This window comes from Phacochoerus africanus, chromosome 5, assembly GCF_016906955.1.
Source record: "Phacochoerus africanus isolate WHEZ1 chromosome 5, ROS_Pafr_v1, whole genome shotgun sequence".
Classification (NCBI taxonomy): domain Eukaryota; kingdom Metazoa; phylum Chordata; class Mammalia; order Artiodactyla; family Suidae; genus Phacochoerus; species Phacochoerus africanus.
The window spans coordinates 112,599,942-112,618,049 of NC_062548.1; the positions used below are offsets into that span (position 1 = coordinate 112,599,942).

At 53.3% G+C, this 18,108-nt stretch overlaps 1 protein-coding gene across 1 annotated transcript in view; it reads right to left on the reverse strand.

Annotated features, from left to right (window-relative positions):
• Window positions 1–858: 858 nt before the first annotated feature.
• EHD3 (EH domain containing 3) overlaps window positions 859–18,108 on the reverse strand; it is a 32,096-nt gene continuing 14,846 nt past the window's right edge. The window contains 5 exon segments of the mRNA XM_047782340.1: window positions 859–3,055; window positions 6,892–7,056; window positions 7,756–8,133; window positions 8,135–8,169; window positions 17,916–18,013. Of these exon segments, the coding sequence (XP_047638296.1) occupies window positions 2,528–3,055; window positions 6,892–7,056; window positions 7,756–8,133; window positions 8,135–8,169; window positions 17,916–18,013 (1,204 nt within the window). The 3' untranslated portion in view covers window positions 859–2,527.

Consider the following 18,108-nt stretch of genomic DNA (forward strand, 5'->3'; position numbering starts at 1 on the left):
TCTCTGGGGACTGTGGTGTAGGGTGTTGCCTTCCTGTATGACCATTTCTGTGGGCCAGGCTGAGTGTGGGGGGGTAAGGAGCGACAGGCGAGTGGGGTCTCTAGGGATTCTTGCTGGCGAGACTGCCTTGGCTGTGTCTCTGCTTTCCACACTGTTTTCCAGGTGGGGGCATGAGATCTCCTCAGGCTCCCAGAGCTCACGAGAGGTCAGCAGGTGGAAGCAGCAAGGGTAGAGGGGCAGCCCCAGAGAACGTGTTCCTCAACTGTCCCTGCGGCTGTGGGGAGCAGCCTCAAGCATCATTTCCTCTTTCTCAGGAGATGGGAAAGGTGCCAACAGGAAACCCATGCCTCCCAGCTCTCCCTGGGGTGCAGCCTTGAAGGAGAGGAGGGGAAAGAGGCGGGGAGAAGAAGGGCAGGAAGGTGGCATGTGTGTCCAAGAGGGGTTGGGGCGAGGGCACCCATAGACACCCCCCTTTCATCTGCAAGACAGAAAGCTCCTCTCCCTCTGCTTCAGCTCAATTAAAGGCAGAGCTGAGGAATGGTCCTTCTGCTGGGCTTGGCACTTGCATTAGAGGAGGCTAGACCTCTCTGCCTCGGTATTCCCTGGACCTCATTTCATGAGAAAGAGAACTATGTAGATGCAGAAGGAAGCCCAGGAGCTGGGGACCATCTTCACTCTAGGGTGGTTCCATCAGGGCAGCCTGGGTGATCAGGGTCCTGGAGAAGCAGCAGGCCAATGGGATGCTGTTTGTGGGATGCTGGCTAGAGGCAGCCCCAATCGTCTGCCAAAGATGTTCAAGGAAGAACCCAGCTCCTCTCCCCCAACCTCCCATGGAATGATGCTCTGTGGCCAAGCAGATACCAAAGGATAAATGTGCTATATTAACCTGAATACTAATGACAAATGCACTGCAGTAGTAATCACATCATAGATACATAGAATATTCTCTATATAGTCGGAACATAGGTACAAAATAAGTTATACTTGTTTTGGTTTCCCATCACAGTAGGAGCAGAGCATACAAAGTGACTGGTTCATTGGCCACAAAGCAAGCCAAGGGAGAGACCATGAGGGAGGCTGTGGGGCACTGAGAATGGTGGGGACTTGTCAAGGACACTGCAGAGTTGTGGGGGTCCTGTAGGGGACACAACCTCGGACCTCTCAAGTCGGCCTGCTGAGAATCAACAGGAGGACCCCCTTGGTAAGAGTTGGTGGCGGCATGTGAGGTGGGATGATTCAGGCTGGTGGGAGGGAGGTGGAGCAGAGACAGAGGCCAACAGCACCCAGCAGGCCAGCCCACTCGCCTGCTGGTGCTGTTGGACTTCTGCGAGTTGAGGGACAAGGGGGGAGGGTGGGGGGTGCGCACGCATCGTCACAAGGCACGATTTGCTTCTGTGATGTGACAGATGGCCAGACTGATGGCCCAGCACACGCTGGCTGGCCCTCCTCCCTCGCCGCCTGCTCTGGGGAGCCATGGGGAGCCTGCATGCTCAGCTTGTTCCCCCAGGCTTGTCATTGGCCAGCAATGCTGAGGTCCCGCGTGTCATCACGGCAGGGGGAAGAGGCCACGGCCCTGGTTCTGTCACATGCGAGCTCTGTGACTCTGGGAGGGTCGCCTAGATTCTGAGTCTCAGGCTCCTCTCTGCAGATCTGAGGGACTAACACACACATCCTAGGAGTGTGGTGAGGGCCCCACGGGATACTGTGTGTAAAGCGCCTGACACGCCCCAGGCGTCGAAAAGGGCTGGATAAATGCGAGTCAAGTACAAGCATCCAAACACAGAGGCCAGGTGGGAGAAACAGGAATCTCACACAGTCTGTGGACTAAAACCACCTCGACTGGCCATGAGAGCAGAGGCTGACAAGACAGTTTCTTTGCTGAATTTCCTGCCAGGTGTTCCTCTTTTCTCTCTGGCTCAGGGATTCTTTGAAATGAAGGGCAAGCAGGTTTCAAAGCCAGGTTGGCTGAGGCAGGCAGAGCCTCAGCCTGGGGAAGGCCGGGCTCAGGGCCAATTCCCTGAGGATGCTTCTCTCTGGCGGCGCCCCCTCCCTGCAGCAGGCCCCCTTCCCCCACAGCAGATTTCATCTTAGGAAGCCAAAGAGCGGGGGGCGGGAGGGGGGGGGAACGCGCAGAAATAAAAACGGATTGCCTATTTGGTGAAAAGCCCCTTCCATCTGCTCTGAGTCCGGGGAATCTGGAGGTGGGTGGGCCATCTGTGGCCCAGTGAACTGCCTCGGAGGGAGAAGGCATGTCTCTGGGCAGTGGAATAGGGAAGGGAGAGGGGGCTGGAGACCTAGGCTTGACACCTCGGGACCCTGGGAGTGCTCCTGTGGTTCAACCAAAGCTGAGAACTTGGAGACGTGTCCACTTAAAGATCACCTGGAAACCTGGGGACCATCGTCCCCTCTTATCCGCAGTGCCCTTCTCAACGTGTATGTGTGTGTGCGCACGTGTGTGTGTGTGTGTGTGTGATTGTCTCTCCCGTCTCCTCTCACAGATGCCTGCTTTGAAGCTCCCTGCCTCCCATCACTCGTCAGCTTTCCTCTTGGATGGGGGTATGAGGTGGGCAGGCAGCTCGTTGGGCAGCTCGTGCCCTTCCAGCTTGACCTTGATGAGGTGGTTGGCCAGGGCGAACTCCTCGTCATCCAGCATGCCATCCTTGTCGATGTCGGCCAGCTTCCAGATCTTGCCCAGCACGCTGTTGGGCAGCTTGGAGCGCACCATCTCCTTCTTGGCGTTGGCGCCCGTGATCTTGCCATCCACTGGCGACAGGGTGTAGAAGATCTCGTCGTACATGGGCTTGTCCCTGGCCACCACCCACTCCGCATCATCGATGCCCTCCCCGGCCCCCTCCCCGTAGCCGTGCCCGAAGGGGCTATGCAGGGTGCCCTCAAACGCGCCGCCCTTCACCATCTGGATGGGCCGCTGTGTCTCCTCCTGGCGCACCAGCTGCATGAGCTGGGCGATGTCGTGGGCCAGCATGTCATCCACCACCTCCAGCAGCTTGCTTTTCAGTGGCTGGAATTTGCTAAAGTCCTGGGCTTGCAGTTGGTCCTGGGAAGAGGGAGAGAAAGAAGGTGAGGACAGGAGACAGAGGAAGGAGAGCCTTCCCCTTGCTGCCTTTAACTAATGTTGGAATAGTCACAGCTCCTTGGCCTGGAGGCTAAGCTGATCCACATCACAAAATAACACAAGATAGGAAAGGAGGAGCAGAAAAGGCATATTGGCTCTTGGTGGAACTTTTCAGGAGAGAGTAAACAGTTGCAGGGGTTGAAGGAGGAGGGAAATTCAACAATTACTGCTTTGATTCATTTGGATTCCCTTTAGTGTGTATTTCAGACAGTCTGCCATAGCTGAGGGCTCTGCATCCATGGGTACAGAGGGCCAGCTTTTTTCTATATAGGGAACTTGAGCATCCGTGGATTTTGGTATCTGTGGGTGGAGGGTCCTGGAACCAGTCCCCAAGGGATGACTATAATTACACTTCTCTTTAAGTTCGTTTTGGTTAATGAATGGTGGTTCTTGAATGCTGTACCCCTCTGAGACTGAGTCACGTGGGTCTCCCCTTTAATAAGGGTTATATCTGAAAACACTGGAAATGCTTTCACCACATCCATGATCTCCCTGTGCTTCCCATGCTCTTCTGTGAGCAGGAAATCATATTCTGTCACCATTTAGGGAAGGAGAAACGGAGGCAGAGACAACTAAAAGCAAATTGTAGTAGAATCCAAAGGTCATTCCCAAGCCAATGGCTCTCTGTCAGGATGCTCACGAGGACGATCTGGATTTCAACTTCCGACTTCTCCCTGAGGATTCTGACACAGCAGGCACGGGCAGGCAGGTTTTGTAAAAGTTCCCTTCCCTGCCTTGCCTCCACAACCCCCACACCACACACAGTTAAAGAAATATGTTCTGCTTTACATGTCTTTGCTATTTTGAAAGATCCTGGGTCTCCCAGCTTCTCCTTGGCCTCAATAATGACAGGAGGAGCTTCCTGCTCCTGCCCTGGCTCTGGCCACAGCAATCTCAGGACAAACACACTGAGTTCACTGCAGAAAAATTCAGAGAACACCACAGCTACATTTCAAGACCAAGTGTGACCTGGGCATTCTCACCTCCCTTCCAGGGTGGGGCTGGACCAGGGAGGCTACGGGGGGCGGTGGGGGGGGGGTTGGGAGGGAGACAAGCCTTTTCTCCCGCCCTCAGGCACAACCTCCCAAGGTCCCACCGTCTCTCCCAGCCTGTCCATTTCTAGGTGTGTGTTTGGTGGGCTCTCAACTAGGAGTTCCCGTATCTTCTAGGGGGCATGGTGGGTCCCCTGTCATCCCACACGTATGCCCCCCAGGGGACAGTCATTTACATACTGGCTCAGCCACCCCCAACTGAACCTGACATCCGACTGGCAAAGAAGCCAGAAGGGGAAACCATTTATGTTGCCAAAGAGTACCTCACATTAAAAAGTCACATGGGAGTTCCTGTCATGGCGCAGTGGTTAACAAATCCGACTAGGAACCATGAGGTTGCGGGTTCGGTCCCTGCCCTTGCTCAGTGGGTTAACGATCCGGTGTTGCCGCGAGCTGTGGTGTAGGTTGCAGACGCGGCTCGGATCCCGTGTTGCTGTGGCTCTGGCGTAGGCCGGTGGCTACAGCTCGGATTCGACCCCTAGCCTGGGAACCTCCATATGCCGCGGGAGCGGCCCAAGAAATAGCAACAACAACAACAACAACAACAAAAGACAAAAAAGACAAAAAAAAAAGGTCACATGGTCCAGAGTTCCCGTCGTGGCGCAGCAGAAATGAATCCGACTAGGAACTATGAAGTTCCTGGCCTTGCTCAGTGGGTTAAGGATATGGTGTTGCCGTGAGCTGTGGTGTAGGTCATAGACGCGGCTCGGATCCCGAGTTGCTGTGGCTGTGGCTGTGGTATAGGCTGGCAGCTATAGCTCCGATCAGACCCCTAGCCTGGGAACCTCCATATGCTGCTAGTGCGGGCCTAAAAAGACAGCAAAAAAAAAAAAAAAGTCACGTGGTCCCTTTCAAATGTCTCCCTCCCCAAAGGTTTGCTTATAGATCATTAGATCCCTAACAGAAAGAGCAGCTGAAAGTTGAAATCCAAATTACGTGAAAGCTATGCTGAAATGCGTGACTGGCTCCTGGTAGGCAGTTATAGGAATGAATGGATACAGGAACATACATACTTTGGATGTCTCTTTTGCCTTTTTCTTTTATGAGACAGGAAACTAAAAATGCTGATTTGGGACTAAATTTATGTTCTGAAACCCTAATAGCAACAAGAGCAAAATCAATATTACTGTTACATCTGCTGCTATTTTTCCTAATTCCCTAATTCTTAAAAACTTTTTTATTTTTAAACCATTACAGAATCATAAGAAATTGCAAAAATTGTGCAGAGAGGTAACTGCCTTGTGTTCATCACCCAGCTTTCTCTACCAGTGACAATTTACCTAACTTTTCTACCTCATTTTAAGAGCGTAGTCTATGCAGGCCATGCTAAGTGCCTTGCAAATATTATCTGATGTATGCTCACAATATCATGTAAGGTACTGCTTTTGTAGCCTCAATAAGTAGATGAAGGGATAGAGGCTCAGAGAGGATCCAGTCAATATGGATCTTTTGCCTAGATCTTGGACAGTTCCTGGAGTTTCTACTTGCAGCCTAAGTAAACACTACACCCAGAAAACCATAGGCATGAGTTTCTCTTCTGTGGAAAGTTTCATTTGTGCCATATATTAGATTCCAGATATAAGTGATATCATATGGTATTTGTCTTTCTCTTTCTCACTTACTTCACTTAGTATGAGAGTCTCTAATTCCATCCCTGTTGCTGCAATTGGCATTATTTTGTTCTTTTTTATGGCTGAGTAGTACTTGGAGAATAGACCTGTGGTTGCTGAGGGGGAAGGAGTGGGATGGACTGGAAGTCTGGGGTTAATAGATGCAAACTATTGCATTTGGAATGGATAAGCAATGAGATCCTGCCGTATGGCACAGGGAACTATATCCAGTCACTTGTGATGGAACATGATGGAAGATAATGTGAGAAAAAAAATGTACATCTATCTATCTATCTATCTATCTATCTATCTATCTATCTATCTATCTACCTTCCTACCTACCTACCTATCTATCTATCTATGACTGGGTCACTTTGCTGTACCGTAGACATTAACAGAACACTGTAAATCAACTATAATGGAAAAAATTAAAATCATAAATAAAATAAAATATATCTGTTAGCCAAAAAAAAAAAAAAAGAAAACCATAGGCAGGTTAATTACGTTTGTAAAACTCAGTTTGCTTATCTCTAAAAGGAAGATAAAATGCCTCCCCCAGAGGACTGTTTTGGGGAGTAACATAAACTATGCATGATAGACCCTGACCCAAGAGAGGGGCCCAGAGTGCACCCCAAAGATGGAGAGCTCCTGTGCCAACTTCTGCTGCCCCATGGCTTATATCCCAAACTGCTCCCAAGTGGGAGCTCAGAGGTAAACTTAAGCAATGAAGGGCCAAGAGAATGTTTGTTGGGTGACTTGTCCTGTTTCACATGACACGGTAGGGACTCCAAACCCATGATGGCCAGCACTGGGGAAGGTCATAAACTGGAGGTGTCAGACCCCTGATCCTCCTCCTACACCACTGCTGCCTGAGAGCACTGGGGCTCCATGTTTCTCCCTGAACCCAGATATGGCACCTGTTGGGCCAGTGTCAGTCCAGTAGGAAGGGCAGACCCAGGGCCATCTGCCCGCCTGCTGATTCGGGGTTGCGTTTCCACCTAGGGCATCCAAGGGTAGCCTCTTCCAAGCTTAGTTTGCTCAGCCGGCTTGTGTGACAGGGACAGCGTCCCTTTCCTGGGGCCCCAGACCCTGGTACCTGCATTCTCTTCAGGTTGGGAAAGTCCCCAGGTGAGATCTGGTGCTCCCGCTCGATCCGGCCATAAATCTCGGCCAGGTTGTTCACCAGCTCCTTCTTCTTGTTGTCCTTTCCGAACACGGAGGGCATCTCCTTCTTCAGGAAACTGATGATGTAGGCGTGGACCTGAATTACAGGCCAGAGAGAAACCTTCTGATCAAGACCTCAGTTCTGTCCTTCCCTCTGTGGTGGCTCTCATGCCATCTCTTCCCATAACGAGATCCCCCATCTCACCCCAGCTCTTCCCTCCTCCTCCGGCTCCTCCTCCTGAAATAATTTCTGTCTCCACCCTCTTTCTCTCCCATTGCTCATGGCACTGAGCGATTTTGCTAGATCTGGGGCAAAGGTGAGACTGTGGGGAGGTTAAGGTCAAGGCAGTGACAGGGACGGTCATTCTGGTGAGGACGTTAATGAGGAAAGACAGTAACAACAGCTAACATGTACCAAGCGCTTCTGAGGATGCTGGGCACGATGATGAGGGTTTTTCTGTTCTTTATTCTACTTAATCTTCTAAGCCTTTCATTTAACAGATGTGGAAACAGGCACAGAGTAACGAAGGGCCTTGCGGGGGTTGGGATCACACAGTAAACTGTGGAGCTGACTCTAGTCTGGCCATCTGATGCCAGGGCCTGTGATTGTAACCACCACACTGCCCTGCCCGTTGGCTGCCAGAGTTGGCATGGCTGATGCTCATGAGGCAGTCGCTATGGGACATCCTCTCATGGGCAGACGGCAGCTCAGGGTGGCAGGGAGCAGCCCTCAGCTCTTGTGGTTGGCCCCCCACCCCAAATCGTTGGCACCCCCCCGATGCCCCCGCAGCCTCACCTTGGCCAGCCTGGCTCTCTTGATGAGGTCGTTCAGCTTGCGCAGGGCAGCGTTTCGAGGCAGGCTCTGGATGTCTCTGAACAGGTCCTGCTCCTCGGCCTCAAAGAGCTTCCGGTTGTCTGGGATGAGAAGGGGGTGGGACCAGAAGGAGCCGATGTAGACCCGGATCACCTCCGGGGTATTCACGATCTTCCCCAGGGACCACATGAGGGCCCCGTACACCCGCATCAGCTGCTGCGTCTCGATCTGGTCAGCCTTGTTCAGCACCACCCGCATCTTGTCCTCGTGGTTCTTCAGGGCCTTGATGACTTCTGAGAACTCATCAGAGATGTCCAGCTTGTGGGCGTCGAAGAGCAGGATGATGCGATCGACCCGCTCAGGCGAACCACTCCAGGACGGCGGCAAAGTCATACCCTGCAGGCAGAGCAGAATCAGGGACCGGGGCCCTGGGGGCATAGGGGAGGGGTCTGGGCAGAGGCCGCCAGTGCAGTAGAAATAATAGGTTTCAGAAGTCAGATCTGGGTTCAAATCTGGCTCCTACATGTTTTCGCTCTCTGGCTTTCAGCCAGTGACCAAGTTCTCTGCGTCAGTGTTCTTTTTTTTTTTTTTTTTTTTTCCATCTATAAATGGGCATACTAATAGTATCTAGTTAATAGAATTTTAAGGACTAAAGATGCTTGGGGCCAGCACCTCGCATCTGCTTAGTGAATGCTAGTTATTAATATCATTATCTGCATAAAGCACAGCCACCATTCAGCTCCCCATCCTTGTTTACTGTATTTAGCAGCCAGGGGCCCTGCTAGAAAAGACACTCTGGACCCATATTTTGGAAAAACACTTAGAAATTCTTAACAAGGCCTGAAAGCCATGAAATAGCCAAGTGTAAGATACTAATGATGGTTCAGACCATGCCTGTCACCTGGTCTGGAAGAATTTGAGGCTTTTGACACATGCCTGCTCTTGAGCTCACTTAGTTCCTTACTTGTCGGCTGCAGCCCTTCAGTTCCCAACTCTTAAAACCACAGAGGGTTTCTTCCTTAGCATGTGACAGACCTCTGGCTGCCACACCTTGGTTATTTGGTGCTGAGCCGCTTCAGGTCAGGCTGGTTTCAGGAGTCCCACAGCACCTGCTTTGCTCAACCCCAAGTAGCAGAGGTCTGGGAGGGGCTAGAGGGGAAGGTCATGCTCAAGTCTGCACATTCAGCCTCATATTCACTGCCTTAAGAGGTGGAAGCAGCCTTCACCTCCCTGTGCCTCAGTCTCCTCGTCCATAAAACAGAAGGCAATATATGGGGACGAGAGGCTCAGAGAGGTAAAGTGACTTGTTCGAGGGAACACAGCCCAGAAATAGCAGCTCTGGAATGGAGATGCAGGTGTCAGGCCCTCTGCCACTCCCTGGTGTCACACCTTGGGCTCTGGTGGGATCCGTGATCCTGGCTCCCAACACCACAAGGGTTTCAGGGGCATACGCCCTGGGGCCCCAGAGCTCATCACCTATCACTGAGTGGGAGACCCAGCCATCAGGAAAAAGCCAGGCAGTTCCTGCCCTGCCTCACAGATGATTAGAGACCAGGCAGGTCCCTGGGCCGCTGCCTTGCAACTGAGTCAGATCGAAGCAGCCCTGCTTGCCTGTAGCAATGGTCTTCAACTTGAATGTGCAGCAGAACCCCCAGAGGGCCTGCTAAAACGCAGAAGGCTGGGCCTACCTCAGAGTTTTTGATTCAGTTCGTGTCAAGACACCATTTCACCCTCAAAACACCCTCTGAGGCAGGCACAGAGGGAAGTGACATTCTCAGTTTCCAGAGGAGAAACCTGAGGTTCAGAGATGGGGGACTGCACCCGGCCATGGGGCCCTGGGCACCCTGCACAGGCCATGCGGGCAGTGGTCCTACACCTGGCATCTCCCCCTGCCCCTCCCCAAACACAGGCCCAGCCAGCAGCTCCCTCAGAGCCCAGGAGGCCCCTGAGCTCCCGCTCGAGGTGGGCTGCAGCCTGCACCCACTCCCTCCCCAGGGGGGCTCCAGGCTATTTTTAATCTTCCTCAGCACAGCCAGGTGCAAGGCAGCTCCTTAGAGCAGTGGCAGGACATGCCAGAGGGCTCAGAAAATCAGGGCAACCTGACTCCCCTGCCCACACCCCCCAACCTGGGTCCTGGCCTCGCTGCTCTGGTGCCTGGTACCTGCAAGCTTGCATCCACAGTAGCAGGGGAGGCAGCAAGGCCCAGAGGCCAATGGCCATGTGCTGAGCCCTATTCCCAAATCTAGCCTGACGAGGTTTTGGTTTGGCCTTGGTGGTGGGGCCGCGGCAACTGGGAAGTACATGGCCCTGCTCCCTCCTTCCCACCTGGGCAGCAAATTTCAGCCTGCACTGCTCAGCACAGCTTGCTGGCTGGTGGCAGCTGCTCACAGCTGGCTGGGAAGCCAGAGCAGCTAGGCTGGGCACTGAGTGACAGGGAAATGGAGCCTCAGAGCAGGTGGGACGTGCTCAGGGCCAGGCAGCGGGAAGGGGCAGGGTGGGCACCAGAACGCAGGTTTTCCCATGCCAAGCCCAGCACTCCGGCTACCTCTCCACTGACTGAGGAAAGCCAAGGGGCCATCACATCTCTAGAGAGGAGGCTCCTGGCCTCCGAGCTCTCCCCAGTTACTGACAGCAGCAGAGGAGCCTCAGTGGCAAAGGCTTGGAGAGGGTGGAGCTCCCAAATCCCAGCTCCCTGGCCAGCCCCTTGCTGGGGGTTGGGTGGGAGGGTGACAGCACCAGGTCAGTGCTGCTAGAACAGGACGGGCGCCTGCCTGTTCCTCACCCCAAGGCTAGGTCAGCTGCTCCTGGGCAGATGCCTGCCTCTCTGCTCACCCAGGGGTGCACTGTCCCCCCCCCACTGCACAGGGAGCTGGGCGGGCCACAGCTGCTCATCTTCCTCTGCTTCCCCTGAGCCCAAGGTGGGGCCCCACACATCAGTATTTGCTGAACAGAACTGACATAGGAGCCTTGTTCTGCCTTTTATATCCCAGGGACAGTGAACAGGTCATCTCTGGGCCTTCGTTTTCTGGTCTCTGAACTGGAGCCCACCTGCCAGAGGGTGGCTCTGAGGGTCCGATCAAAGAGGAAGGCCGCGGGTGAGACCTGTCTGCCTGGGACCCTGGCTGTTCCTTCGGCTCTGCCCCCTTACAAAGAGCTCCTTCCACGAGCCGGTTTCCATCACGTGGGTGCGTTCTGAAGGCGTCACATGAGGAGCGCTGGCTGGGGCAAGGCCACCGCTAGTTTCTGCTCAGCTATTAATTTGCTGTGTGTCCTTGGGCATGTAGCCATCCTTCTCTGGTTCTTGGTCACTGCCTATTAATCCAGGGGGTTGGACTGGTAGATCTCTGAGTTTGCTTTGTGAGTTCACAATTCCCTGCTGCTAAGCCTGGAGGCGTGAGGGTGGAGAGTACAGCAGGACGGATGGAGATTAGACCCAAGGAAGCTCTTGCAGGACAGAGGGAAGGAAGGCTGGGCGCTGCTGTCTTAAACGCTCTGGGTGCCCATGTGAAGCCCAAGGACAGGCAGGCAGTTTTGGGGAACCCTTCCTAGGATCTCAGAAGCACAGCTACCTTCTATTCATCCTTCCTCTTCTGCAAATTTTGCCTGCTCTGCTGGCTAGCAAATTACAAACTCAGTAATGCCAGAAGCTTTCTCCCCAGGTGTGGCTGCGAGGAAATGAGAATTAAGCAATGACTCCATGAGCTTCCTCTGAAGCTCAGCCTCCCTGCTCCTGGCTCTTCAGAGCCTAGAAGCCTCCAGGCTGGGTGCTTAATTATTTCCACGGACTGTGGGCTGGGCTTATGCATATCCAGGAATGGGAGCGTCTGAAAGGCACGGACTGGACCTATTAGGAAAATGGAACAGGACAGCTCTCCCATTTATCTTCTGTGTGGCCTTGGGCAAGTCTGAAGCTCAGATTGCTCAACTGTAAGATGGGGATGGATGAGGGGGTCAGTGTGGAAACACGGCAACAAGATAGCGGAGGGAGGGCCCAGACTCAGTCTGGAGGCTCTGCTCTGACATCCGGGGTCACAGGCCCTCTTTCCCTGCTGGTTCCAGAAAGGGCTCTGAGGCCCACAACCGGAGCTTAGGAGCCCCTGCAGCAGCCCAAGGGCTTATGAGAGAGGGACTGGTGGGTGGTGGGAGGTTCAAGTTCCAGGAGACTGATGGCGAGGCTGGCCTTCCCAGGATTACTAGGACGACAGGTAGCAAGTCAGTGGTCTCCGAGAAATCTGGTCTGGACATGCCAGGAGCAGAAACTGGGCAGCCTGCAGGGATCTGGGGCTCTCCCTACTGCTCCTGAGCTCCAGAGGACCGGGAGTGGAGGGTTTCCAAGTAATGCCAGGCAGGAGGAAATCAATGCGACAAACACAATAAGTGTGGCAACTCCTTAGTCATCCCCTGGCTTCCTTCACGACCTGAAAAGCGGTGCGAGGGTGCTGACAAGGCAGCATGAGTTTCTTAGTATTTTCGGCCACAGGATCTCACTGAAGCCGCCTAATGCTCCGTGTGCCAGGGCGTAACCAGGCACACACCTCTTCCAGGGAAGGGACGGGGACAGAGAAGCGAAGGGCTCGCCCAAGCTCACACAGCCAGGTGTGTGGCCTACTCGGGCTAGCACCCAGATCCTTATCCCTGCCCACATTCCCTTCTGGGCCCAGAGCCTGCCAGGCTGGAGCTCAGGGTGCTGAGCCCTCGACCAGGCACTTACTTGTGGTGGGTCCATTAAAGGTCCCAAACTGCCCCCCCAGAATCTCTGTCAAGGTTTGTAGCAAAAGACATTGTAGCAAAAGAGAAACGAGAAGGCACTGATTTGCAAAATGTGGATAGAGTTCAGAGGACAGTGGCGAAGAAAGGCCACACTATGTGCCTCCTGGCAGTAACATTGAAATTGGCCCCACAGACTTGTCATAGGCCTCCCAGACGGCCACAGGGTACTGGTGCACCTTCTGAAAAGGAGTCAAGGGTCTCCAGCTCAGCCCGGCACATGCATGTGCGTGCGTGTATGCGTGTGTGCGTGTACGTGTGTGTGTGCGTGTGTGTGTATGTGTGTGTAACGGCATGTGACCTGGGGCCCTAGAGGCCCCAAAGTGGGGAGGTCAGGGACAGGCTGGAGCTGGGAGGCTGCAAGGATCGGCCCAGCCCCTCCGCGGTCCCCAGGCGAAAGCCGTAGACGGCAGTTTGCCCTCATTCTTCTTCTCGAACTTCTTCCCGGGCGGCCGAGATGATGTGCTGAGACTCCACTGAATGGGGGAGCAGGAGACCAGACTTTCCCATCCCAGTTTTGGGACCTGGCCAAGTTTATACCTGCTCTAGCCCTACTGAGCTCACCTGTACAGGTCAGGATCTGCTGGGAGTGATGTGAGCAACCCGCCAAGGGGTGGGGGGCTGTGGGGACTTCTAGCCAAGAAGTGGACAGGAAATGTGGTTCCCAAGAGTGAGGACACTTAGGCTTCCGGAGCCCTCCCACTTCTGCTGCATCCTTATTTCTTCCCAGTAATGAGTCCTGGGCTGGGCACATCCTGTCACTTCCTGGAACTGCCTCCTGCCCCAGCACATCTGCATGCAGAGACAAGTGTGGGCCTGGGACTTCCCGGACTCAGGTTCCCGGATGCCCCCTGCTTGCCCTCTCCCCACAGGACACACACAGCTCCCCAGACCTGAGCGCCACACCCTGAGCAGGGACCACACTTTGCCCATCTCTGGCCTGGGGCCTGAGGCCTGGGGAGCCCTTGGGAGTAGCTGGCTTTCCAGAGCGTGGCATGCTGGGGCCTTGGCCAGAGGGGGCCCTGTGAGGATGCGAGAACAGTGCCCTGTTTTTTGGGTGAGATGCTGCCCTATGCCTGGCATGAGGTTCAGTGAACAGATCATGGGCTAGACTTCAGGGTTGACATGCCCCTCAGCTGGATGCTCCTGTAGGACTGTCCATGGGACCCTGACCGGCCATGGCCTGCAGGAAGGCAAGAAACACCAAATCTGTGCTATGGCCAAACCCAGAGTTCTAGGAGCCCCAGGCAAGAAGTGTGTTTGGTTCTGTGCACACCCTTGTGTGTGTTGGAGGTGCGGGGCTGGAGGGAGGTGTGATGTGTGCAGATGAGGGGGCTATATGTGTGTAGGTATAAACTGAGCTACCAGGTTCCATGGCTGGTTATGAAGAAGGATGAGGAGGTGGTCTTCATACTGGAAACTTTCCTCGCTCGGGGCACCCCTGAAATCTGAGGGTGTGTGATCTCTGCCCCCCATTTTCCTGGTCTCTGTGGCATGCTGAGGTCAGCACTGCCCCAGCTGATGATACAGGACTAGCGGTCCAGCTCTCAGCTCTTGTTTTTATCTCAGGCTGCTTGTGCCAGCAGCTGCGTTTATAGTCTAGACTGAGGAGGGCAGAGAACTAACTGGCCTGTATAGACACACACACGACTTCCACTTCTCTCAGAGGTGGGGCAGGACCGGGTGATTGGTCAGTGAGGGGATAGGAAGGGCAGGTGAGAAAATCAAGCCCACCCCCAATTTGCCATAGAGCAGCCACTGAGGTCCACAGATAAAAGGCAGAGGAGAAGGTAAAGGAATAGGAAAAGAATGGAACGGAACAGAAGCTAAGGAAGGCAGGAGTCCCTAGAAGCAGGGCTGCCATATACAGCTGCACAGGCTGTGCACTGCACAATTGCTAGGAAGGCCATTCATGTGGATTACTGTGGGGTTCTATATTGGGGAGGCCCTGGGTGGCAAATAAAGTAGAAAGAGGGGAGCTCCCTGTGATCCAGACCCAGAGCTGATGTCTGTGTTTCCATTTCCATCTGTGAACCTCATGAGATCCTGTAATGGGTCTCATTACACCTTGTTACACACGGAGACACTAAGGCTCACAGGGAAAAAATGTGACTTCTTGAGACCCACAGGTTCTAAAACACATGCTCTGAACTCCTAATCCAGTGCCCTTGAGAACCTGAAGGCTGGAGTCCTCTCTGGACCCACCTGTCGGGCTGCTGTGGCCTCACAGGTACACGTGCCACCTACTCACTGGCAGTGCAGCCTGAGAACTTTGGCTTTCCCGAGCCTTCCTCGGGGAGACACAGAAAATCTCCTTTTGGCCTAAATGCAGGATGAGCCTAGAGGAAGCCAGAAGTGCTGAGGTAGGGACCGGTTAGGCGAGAGGAAGTACTTAGGGAAACAAATAGACGCAAGACAGAGAGCCGCCCAAGCTGCACACCCCCCGCCCCCCTACCCTGCACAGGGCCCTGAACACGGTGCCAGGGTGCTTACAAAGGGCAGGTGGGAGTGAGAGGGAGTGAAGAAGGGAGTGAGACGCCCTTCCCCCCCCCCACCCAAGGCCAAGGGTTCTATGTCCCCCTCACTCCTGGACCACCATACATCCACCTCACCCTGAGGCACGTGCGGGAGGAAGGCAGATAGTCCCCTAAGGTCAGTTCAAGGGAGAGTTCTGGCTGAACTCCGGCCAGTCCAAAGCCTGCCCTTCCCGGAAGCTGGCTTCTGAGTGCTCATTTGGCTCCAGCCCAGCTCCCAGCTCCAGCACTGGGGTGGGTGTGGCTTCGACAGCTTCGCTTACCAGAAATTCAGTACTCGGCACAGAAAGGAGGGGGGGTTGAATATTTGCCGACGATGAGAGACATGAGACCAACAAGGGCTTCATCTCCAAAAACACGACAGCCCATATAACTCGACAACAAAAAACAAACAGTGCAATCAAAAAACTGCGCAGAAGACCTAAATAGACTTTCTCAAAGGAAGACATACAGATGGCCAGTAGGCACATGAAAAGATGCTCTCCATCAGTATTAGAGAAATGCCAATCAAAACTACAGTGAGGTACCACCTCACACTGGTCAGAATGGCCATCATTGATAAATTTACAAATGCTGGAGAGGGTGCAGAGAAAAGGGAACCCTCCTACACTGCTGGTGGGAATATAAATTAGTACAACCACTATGGAAAACAGTATGGAGGTTCCTCAGAAAACCAAAATTAGAGTTACCACATGATCCAGCAATCTTATTCCTGAGCTTATATCTGGACAAAACAATAGTTCAAAGGGATTCATGCACCCCTATGTTCATAGTGGCACTATTTGCAATAGCCATGACTTGGAAACAACCTAACTGTCCAGGGACAGATGACTGGATTAAGAAGATGTGGTGGAGTTCCCGTCTTGGCGCAGTGGTTAACAAATCCGACTAGGAACAATGAGGTTGCGGGTTCGGTCCCTGCCCTTGCTCAGTGGGTTAACGATCCGGCGTTGCCGTGAGCTGTGGCGTAGGTTGCAGACGCGGCTCGGATCCCGAGTTGCTGTGGCTCTGGTATAGGCCGGTGGCTACAGCTCCGATTGGACCCCTAGCCTGGGAACCTCCATATGCCGTGGGAGCGGCCCAAGAAATGACAAAAAAGACAAAAAAAAAAAAAGAAGATGTGGTATATATACAATGGAATACTACTCAGCTATAAAAAAGAATGAATGCCACTTGCAGCAACACAGATGCAACTAGAGATTATCACACTAAATGAAGTAAGTCAGAAAGAGAAAGACAAATACCATATGGTGTCATCTACATGTGGAATCTAAAAGACACAAATGAACCTACCTTGAAAATAGACACAGAGAACAGACTTGTGGTTGCCAAGGGGGGAGAGGTGGAGGGAGTAGGTTGAACTGGGAGTTTGGGGTTAGTAGATGCCAATTATTACATTTAGAAGGGATAGGTAATGAGGTCCTACTGTACAGCATAGGGAACTATGTTCAGCTACAGATGATCCAGCTGTGGTCTCCTGGGATAAACCATAATCGAAAGGACTGCTTTAAAAAATGACTGTATAGGAGTTCCCGTCGTGGTGCAGTGGTTAACAAAACCGACTAGGAACCATGAGGTTGCGGGTTCAGTCCCTGCCCTTGCTCAGTGGGTTAACGATCCGGCGTTGCCATGAGCTGTGGTAGGTTGCAGATGCGGCTCGGATCCCGCGTTGCTGTGGCTCTGGCGTAGGCCGGTGGCTACAGCTCCGTTTCGACCCCTAGCCTGGGAACCTCCATATGCCACGGGAGTTGCCCAAGAAATGGCAAAAAGACAAAAAAAAAAAATGACTGTATATACGTGTATAACTAAGCCACTCTGCTGTACAACAGAAATTAGAGCTCCATTATACATCAACTATACTTTAATTAAAACAATTAGAATCGAGTTAAGAGAGAAGTGTATTATCGGGCACCTGTGGAAAGACAAATACTCAAAGATGAATCTAAACAGAAAGATGAGTGGCTTTGTGGGATATAAACAAGAAAGTTTTACCAACCAACCAACCCAGCCAAGAGAGGGTAGGATGGCTCCATGGAGCACAGAGCATGTTATGGCAGGAAAGGCTCAGGGAGGGGAGCCAGGGGCTGTAGTCCCAAGCCTTTCACAGTATCTGTCTAGTATTCTAGAGCTAGAAAAAACACAGTGATGATGGTGGCGATGAAGATAATCTGTAACAGCTCGTGTTTACTGAGCATTTGCTGTGTGCCAGGCGGGAGGCTTTTTACCTGCATTATTTCTTTCAATCCTCAAACAGCCCTAGAAGGTAGATAGAATTCTATCCCCTCCTCTAGAGATGAACCTGCCAGGAAGCATTAGAGGCTGGTAGTCTGGCCCCAGATTTCTGTCTCCTAACCCCCAAGCTGGTGGCCTCCCTTAATGAACAATCACCTCCTCTGTCTGCAATGAGTGGTTTTCAAGGGCTTTCACACACCCGCCCCCGACTCACGCCCCAGAGTATACTGTCATCCTCACGTGGTCGGCTGCAGTCCTTGGCATGCATTCGCCTCCCCTGCAGAACTGCAAGCTCCTGGGGCAAGGGCTGCAGGAACTCCAGAAGCAAGCCAGGGTCTGGCCTGCAACCAAACCCAGTGAGGTCAGTGAGGCAAGATGCTGATGGCTCCATTCCACAGATGACAAGACTGGGGCCAGCCATCTCCTGAGCTACAGCGGACCTGAACTCACTCACTGGCCCCTGCCTAGAAGGACCCCACACAGCACACGAGGCAGCACTGGCTTATCAAGAGGAAGCTAGGCCCGGGGAGCCTCTCTCCTGGTGTGGAAGCCAGAGAATATTCCAGAAAGCACAGAGCCAGAGCCAACCCTACAGGGTGCCTTGCTTACCTCGGCTGATCCTCTGCTTCTCCCCAGAGAGGATCCCGGGTGTGTCGATGACACTGATGCTCTCCAGCACCGGGTTGGGCAGCTGGGCACACACGAACCTGCACGGTGGAGGGAGACCCATGGTGAGCCGGCCTGTCCTTGCCTCTCGGGGACCCTTGTTTGAGCCCCATGCCCACCTCTCCTGCCCCGCAGC